Source organism: Hydra vulgaris, chromosome 01 (assembly GCF_038396675.1).
Source record: "Hydra vulgaris chromosome 01, alternate assembly HydraT2T_AEP".
NCBI classification, from domain to species: Eukaryota; Metazoa; Cnidaria; class Hydrozoa; order Anthoathecata; family Hydridae; genus Hydra; species Hydra vulgaris.
This window is the reverse complement of record NC_088920.1, coordinates 66,793,267-66,801,306: the sequence shown is the minus strand read 5'-3', so window position 1 is coordinate 66,801,306 and position 8,040 is coordinate 66,793,267. Positions and strand designations below refer to the sequence as shown.

Sequence of the window (8,040 nt, the reverse complement as noted above, 5' to 3'; positions counted from 1 at the left end):
TTTTATATTTAACAAATTTATAAGCTTATTTAATAATTTTTTTTCGAAGTTTGATAAAGCCATTTAAAATGTATATCGGTTTCACCGCTAGGAACCAAAATCGCCGCCATCTTGGGAGGCCAATTTTGGCTTCCACTTTTTTCGGAAAAAACAATAGAATCCAGCTATCCAGTTATATTTTGAGATCAGTGCTAATAAGAAATGTTAAGCCTACTGATAATCCTATTGTTTTCCGAAAATGAACTTTTATTGTTTTTGTTAACTTTATTATAATAGGCCCGCGTAAATCCGATCTTACGGAACCGTTTTCTTCGTCAAAATTATGTGCCACGCTTTGAGTGACATGATATGAACGTGTTTTGCTGAGTGTTTATTAGAAATTTTTATCAACATAGATTTTTTTTGAGTTCTAGAATAGTTTAACTTTAATTCTGCACGGAAATATTTTTTGAAAAATTTCGTTTATAACAAAATTGTTGTTGCTTAAAACTTCCTTTTTGTTTGGGCATCAGGTATGTATTGGAAGAATGCTGAGACTTTTTTCTAATATAATCAGACATCAACAAAAACCTTTTTTCTTGCTACCTGCCAAATTTAATGAAATAAAAGCCCCCCAGACACCCTACTAACTCACCCAAAATAGGTACCTATTTTTGACTTGAGTTCTGCTATAAGCACGGGTAGTAGGGGGAGCACGGGTAGTAGGGGGAGGTTGTATCATAATAAACATTTGAACATTTATAATGTTTAAATGTATATTATGCTATAAAATAATATTGAATAGTATATATAAAATATATAAAATATAAAAAATGTAAAAAAAAATTCACAACTTCAACAAAAAATACAAATTTTATTTAAAAAAACCAAGATTTTTTATATATTTAAGGGTGTTATATACGCCCTGCATACATTTTTTATGTATCCTTAATCTCCTTTTTAAGACTTTTCTTTTGATACCAAGTATTATGAATTTTGATAAAGAATTTGACAAAGTTATAACATTTTAAGTTAAGAAAAACTTAAAATTTGGTCACGGTTTCTTCAACAAATCCATAAATCAAAAATTTGGTACTTAAAATGCTATAACTTTTTGTAGAATTGTTCAATTTTGATAACTTTTTTCACCTTTTAAATACTGTTTTCAAGGTCTTTCCAATGATATATAACAATCTGATGTTTGATTAATTTAAAAATTTCAGTATTAATAGGTATGTGCTATTAATACTATACCCCAATTAGCAATAATGATGTTGGATATAGATAATTTAATTGTACTAAATAGTTGTAATGTAGTTAGCATTTGTAATGCCATTATATTTACCATTATTTAAATATATTCTTTTTTTATTTATAAAAATTTTTTTTTTCTAACTATCATGGGGTAAAAAACGAAGTTTGTGTTTTATTGTGAATGCAGTATTTAAGTACTAATTTTAAACTATCACAAATAAAACAAAATAAAATAGAATCTAATACAGAGTGTGATACAGTTTGTAGAAATGGACATATTATTTTATTATTTACAAATAATAGTGATTCGTTTTTCAAAGCATCTCAACAAGTCACTAAACATTTTAAGATAAAAACCTGTAAAAATCAGGTTAGGAGTCTCATAAATAAATCATTGAATTGGGCTAAAAAATTTAACAGGGCTGAGAATAGTAAGCTTTTTTTTGACTTTTACATTAAACCTTTTTGAAGCCATATATTAAGTTTGCCTAATATTGTATTATCATCACGCTCCTCAGATGTTTCATATACCAATATGAATGTTTTATCTTCTTTAACTAGTGAACCGTCAACATCTGCAGGTTATAGCGAATGAGACGTAACTAAACAAATTTAGAGAGAAACAATTAAAATATTAAGGAGGAACTTTTTAATATATTAGGGAGGAACTTGGTAGATATATATCTTAATGATGTTGTAAATTTCTTTTTTTAAATGGTTTTTTACTAAATAAAAATAATTTCAAATTATTTTTTTTAACTAAAAGAAAGGAAATTCTTGGTAGGATTTTTATTATTGTCATAAATACTGCGTTTGTGTGTGTGCGTGTGTGTGTGTGTGTGTGTGTGTGTGTGTGTGTGTGTGTGTGTGTGTGTGTGTGTGTGTGTGTGTGTGTGTGTGTGTGTGTGTGTGTATGATAAATTGTAATAAATGGTAAACTGAGCTAAAATAAAATTATACTTTTTATTCATTAAGCTGCAGGAGAGTATTTACTGCAGACAAGTAATTTATTTCTTTGTTTAAAGAAAAATTATAAATAGGTTAGCACTATTTTTTGTAATTTTTTTTAAACTTATTTCATATTAAAAATTTAAAAAATTAAATTTAACAGCTTCATCCTCATCATCACTGCCATCTGGCGCCCAATATGAAAACCAAGATCTCCTCTGTAATTTTTTTACTGTGTTTTAGTTTTTGTTTTTCATTTTCAAACACTCATTTAACTTTTTCTTTTTTAAAAATAGGCTTGTCTAGAAGTGATTTCTTGGTTTGGCGCCGATGCCACCCTGGGCCTAAATCAAAAAGGGCCTTCCACATATGGGACCAGAATAAAGATAAAGACCTGCAGAAGATTCAGGAATGTAGTTATTAACAACTATACATATACTTATCAACAAGTTTATATAGATTTACTTAGCTGAATCTATATATACTTAGTATAGTGTGTATGGATATATTTATTAAGTTGATATTTGTATAAAATCTTTTTGTATATTAATTTTGGTATATAGTTGAGTTTGATTTTTGTATGAAAAATTTGTGTTTTATATGTATAGTATTTATTATTACAAAAAAATAATACTTGAGCTTTAACCCACCCTACCCAAGGTGCGAGGGGTGTAGAGCTTCCAAATAATACCTTCTTGTACCCTTTTCATGCATTTATCTCTAAAATTTTACTTTCTTTTGATGCTAAACTGCATGCATTTAGATATTAAGATACTAAGTAATAATCTTGATATTAGGTCAGAGGGTGCCCGAAACCAAACGGATTTCTAATCTATCAACCTAAAGTATCCAAATCATATTTGATGGTACCCTGTTAGAATATATTAAAAAATACAAATAAAAATTATAAATTTCAATTAAATAATAATACTTTCTTTTAAAAAACCTAAATTTTTCAATATAATAAAGGGTTTTGTAGACACCCCTCTAGCACCCTTCATACACCCTTTGTATATACATAATGCCCTTTGTTAGACATACCTTTTGATACAAAGTTGTATCTATTTCAATCAGAATTGACCAAGTTATGACGTTTTAAGTTAAAAGAAATTTGATCACAGTTTTTTCAAGAAATCAAAATATCAAAAATTTGATACTCGAAATTCCATAACATTTTGTAGAATTGTTCGATTTCGATAATTTTCAAAATACTGAATTAAAGACCTTTCCAATGATACCTAGTTTTAAGAATAACTTCAATTTGCCTTAAAGTTTTTGCTATGTCCCAGAAATTTTATAAAAATCAAAGTGTTTATGTTTCAATAAAGTATTTTTCTAAAAGACCTATAATAAATTTAAGTTTAAATTCAGTTTTAAAATTGTGAATCAATGATAAACTTAGCTTAAAAAAAACTCTTTTTAAATTTTTCATATATTTTCATATATGTGAGGGGATTTCCTCCTTACGTGTATCTTACTTTTTATTAATAAGTTATGACGTAATCTCTCAAATTCTTATTTATTATTTTTTAATTTTATTAGTCACTGTGGTAGCGAATGGGTCGTAGGCTATTTATAACTTGATATTAGAGGCCTTACAAGTTAAAATTATTTTTAAATTAATGGGAACCTAATCTAGGGCGCGACGATATTAAGTAGTAAGTCAACAAAATTTTTTTTGCTTTTCTAAATAGCTATTAACCTAATAATTTAAGAATAATACTTTACATGACATACATAAGAATAATACTTTAGTAATACTGCAATAGACAAAAAAGTTAAGATTGAAATTAAATTATGGTTAAAATTCCTTTTCCAACCTTTTATTAATCTGTACCTTCCACAACTTAATTAAGTTCAAAAATATTTAAGTTTATAATTTTGTGTACATTAAGTGAAATAAAAAAACTTTCTTTCTAAAAGCTATTGATTAATATGTTTTTTTTTGCTTGACGTCATTTTTCGGGTAACTTTGCTGCTCACTAATAAATGTTTTTAGCTGTTGAAATTATATCTTCTTTTATTTTTGAAACAAGGGCAGAAAGTGTTATTGACTCCAACATTTATTGCAACAATTTTGAACTTCAAATGTAGTTATTATATCTATGGTCACTATCTGATCATTTCATATTTAATAAAATCGCTGGATAGCTTCCTTTGATATATCATGGCTAAATCAAGGAGAATGACCATTGTTTAACTGTTATCATAAAACGTAATGAAGTAAAATACAATAATACTATACAAGGTTCAGAAAATTTAAAATTCAAAATAATTTATAAAATATGTAAGCAATGCTTATACAGTATTTTTTGTAGACTTCAACGTGAATACTGGTTATGGAATGACTGCTTAAACCGACAGTAGTAGAATTTTTTTTGTCAAAAACTGAATATATATTTGCACAAAGACTAAATACAATTGCATTATTTTATTTTTATATTCTTTAACTTTTAAAATGTTGGGAATCATATTTTATATATATATATATATATATATATATATATATATATATATATATATATATATATATATATATATATATATATATATATATATATATATATATATATATTTACATTGTTTATATATATGAGATTGTTTGTGGTTGGCATAACGTTTTTTCCATTTGCCCTCGGTTAAGCCAATATATTGTTTATCAGGGATGTTTTGTGAAGAAACAATGCATTTGTAAAAAATATTTGATAAGCAATTGCTATTCATAGGGCAGTCAATTTTTTGCTTGCAGTTAAAATTTTCAGTATTTTTTGTATGTTGAGAAATTCATTTTTATTAATCAATGCAAAATTATGACCTTTTATAACTCTTTCAATATTTTCTGTAAAGCTATACTTACCTTATTAGTGTTTCTGTTAAAATTTTGTGTAATTTATTAGAGGGAGGGAAATGTATGTCAACTAATTTTAAAAAAATTTTAAAAACTTTTCCAATATTTGTTGAAACATTTTTGGAAGTTAACCAAAGTCGGTACTTGATAAATATAAGTATATATAAACACTGGCATAGAGACAGAGGAAGCGTTGCCCTTTCCCTCAAAGCTAACTAAAAGTTTCAGTTTTTTTTATTTAAATTTTAGCTGCGTTAGGCCCCTTTAATTTCTGTTTCAACCCCACCTGCATCCTAACTTTCTTAACCTTTCTAGGTCTCTCTCTCTCTCTCTCTCTCTCTCTTTCTCTCTCTCTCTCTCTCTCTCCTTTCTCTCTCTCTCTCTCTCTCTCTCTCTCTCTCTCTCTCTCTCTCTCTCACTCTCTCTCTATCTCTCCTCTCTCTCTCTCTCTCTATATATATATATATATATATATATATATATATATATATATATATATATATATATATATATATATATATATATATATATATATATATATATATATATTATATATATATATATATATATATAGATTTGTTTCACAAGTTTCTTTCCGTAAAGGGTTATTACGGAATTAATATTAATTTTTTATATTTAATTAATATAATTTTTTTCGTATAATGCGTTACGGAAGATGAATTTGCACAGGTAGGGGAGATGGGGGCGCATTGATCGCCGGGGCAGTATGATCTTTTGGCTTTTACTCGTTCATTTTTGCCTTACTAGAAGTGAGGTTGCAATTTAATTAACCATTATGCTTCCCTAATTGATTATTCGTAATATTTTTTCATAAGGTTATCAGCGTCAAAAAAAATAAAGAAAATATTGTTTTTCGTCATAAAAAGTGATTTTTTTAAATCGTACTATAATTCAAATATATTTTTATTTAGATGTCTGTATGGGTTAACAACAATTTTATTTTAAATTTGTAAGTGTTAGGTGTATAATATAATATATAATTTTTATTTGGCTGCAATTTATACAGTAGATATTGCTATCAATATGTTACCTATACCTATTGGGGTACATTGATCTTTGACTATGCGGGGCCCATTGATCGGAGGATCAAAGTGCCCCATAGAAGACGAAGTGCCCCATGTTTTTGTTTATAAGCAATACAGTTAAACGAATGGAATTGTATTTATAATTAAAAAAAAAACTATATATAAACAAACAATAGCTTTTAGCATTTCATTTTTTAAATCTACTTATGTTATAAGCTAGTAATAATAATACTATTATTTTATAATATCAAAAGAATAATATTTAACATAATAATTAAAAAATATTTAACATAATATTATTATGTTAAATATTAGCATTTATTAAAAACATATGTTTTTATTGATATATTTTTTTACAGATCTTAAAATGGTTAGAAATAGAATTAAAAAAACAAATAAAGTTGCTATACCAAGTGAAACAATGAAAGTAGCTGTTAATAAAGTTTTAGAAGGAACACAACTGAATGTTGTAGCACGTCAGTTTAACATAGATAGAATGACTTTAAAAAGATATTGTCGTAAAAAGAGGCTTAATCCAAATGAAGCTTTCAAGCCTAACTACAACAATAGACAAGTTTTTACAGCAGAAGATGAAAAAAGTTTATCAAGTTATTTACTGATTGCATCAAAAATGAACTATGGCCTTTCAACTAGGTCAACGCGATTATTGGCATATGAATTTGCTTTAAAAAACAATAAGATATGCCCATCATCATGGATCAAAAATAAAATTGCAGGCATTGATTGGTTGCAAGGTTTTATGAAAAGACAACCAGAGTTGTCTCTACGAACACCTGAAGCAACGAGCTTCGCTCGATCAACAGCTTTTAACAAACACACTGTAAGAGAGTTTTTTCAAAATCTTAAAACGGTAAGAAATCGATATAAATATAATCCTAACTGTATATATAATGTTGATGAAACTGGTTTAACAACCGTTCAAAAGCCGGTAAAGGTTTTAGCAGGTAGAGGAAGCAAACAAGTTGGAAGAATCACATCTGCAGAACGAGGAACATTGGTAACTGCATGTTGTGCCTCTAATGCTATTGGAAATTCCATTCCTCCATTATTTATTTTTCCTAGGGTAAAGTTTCATGATTACATGATTAAGGAAGGACCTCCTGGATGTGTGGGATTTGCAAATCCTTCTGGTTGGATGAACTCAGAAATTTTCATAGAATGGATTAAACATTTTGTTAAATATTCAAACTGTTCTCAGGAATCTCCAGTTTTGTTACTTCTCGACAGTCATGAAAGTCATATTTCTGTTAAAGGCTTGGAGCTTGCAATTCAACACGGAATTACAATGATAAGTTTTCCTCCCCATTGCAGCCATAAATTGCAGCCATTAGATAGAACTGTTTTTGGACCATTGAAAAGGTTTTACAATTCTGCATGTGATAATTGGATGGTTTCAAACCATCCAATTATCACATGCATAATGTGATAATTGGATGGTTTGAAACCATCCAATTATCACATTATGCATGTGATAATTGGATGGTTTCAAGACCAATGACCATTTATGATATTGTTTCAATAGTTCGAGAACCGTATACAAAAGCTTTCTCACCATCTAATATACAGACAGGATTTAGAGTAGCTGGCATTGAGCCATTCAATTCTGAATTTTTCAAAGATGACGAATATTTACCATCATCAGTTACAGATAGAGCTGCTCCAGATACAGTTACTATCACTCCTGTCAACAACATGGAATCTGAAATGATACCAGCACATGTTAATCACATAGAGTCTGAAATAACTATAGTAAATATTGAAACAAGTATTTTAAACAAAGTGTCAACAAGTGTTGCTTCTATAATCTCACCTGAGGTTTTAAAACCTTACCCAAAAGCATCTGCCAGAAAAAAAAAAGTTAAAAGTAGGCATTTAAAAACAAGGATCTTGACTGATACTCCTTTCAGAAATGAAATTCGTTTGTCAAAAGAAAAGAAAATTTTG

At 27.9% G+C, this 8,040-nt stretch overlaps 1 protein-coding gene and 1 long non-coding RNA gene across 2 annotated transcripts; both read left to right on the top strand.

Moving 5' to 3' along the window:
* Positions 1 to 2,780, top strand: LOC136074951 (uncharacterized). The gene is made up of 2 exons (XR_010635589.1): positions 1 to 512; positions 2,478 to 2,780. It is a non-coding gene; the product is annotated as an uncharacterized LOC136074951 (long non-coding RNA).
* Positions 2,781 to 6,442: 3,662 nt separating this feature from the next.
* LOC136074649 (uncharacterized) lies at positions 6,443 to 7,522 on the top strand. The gene has a single exon (XM_065786988.1). It carries the CDS (start codon positions 6,443 to 6,445, stop codon positions 7,520 to 7,522), a length of 1,080 nt encoding a protein of 359 aa, XP_065643060.1.
* Positions 7,523 to 8,040: the final 518 nt, after the last annotated feature.

Excerpts from the sequence above, each read along its gene's own strand:
- LOC136074649 (XM_065786988.1), top strand. The coding sequence starts at position 6,443 with ATGGTTAGAAATAGAATTAAAAAAACAAATAAAGTTGCTATACCAAGT.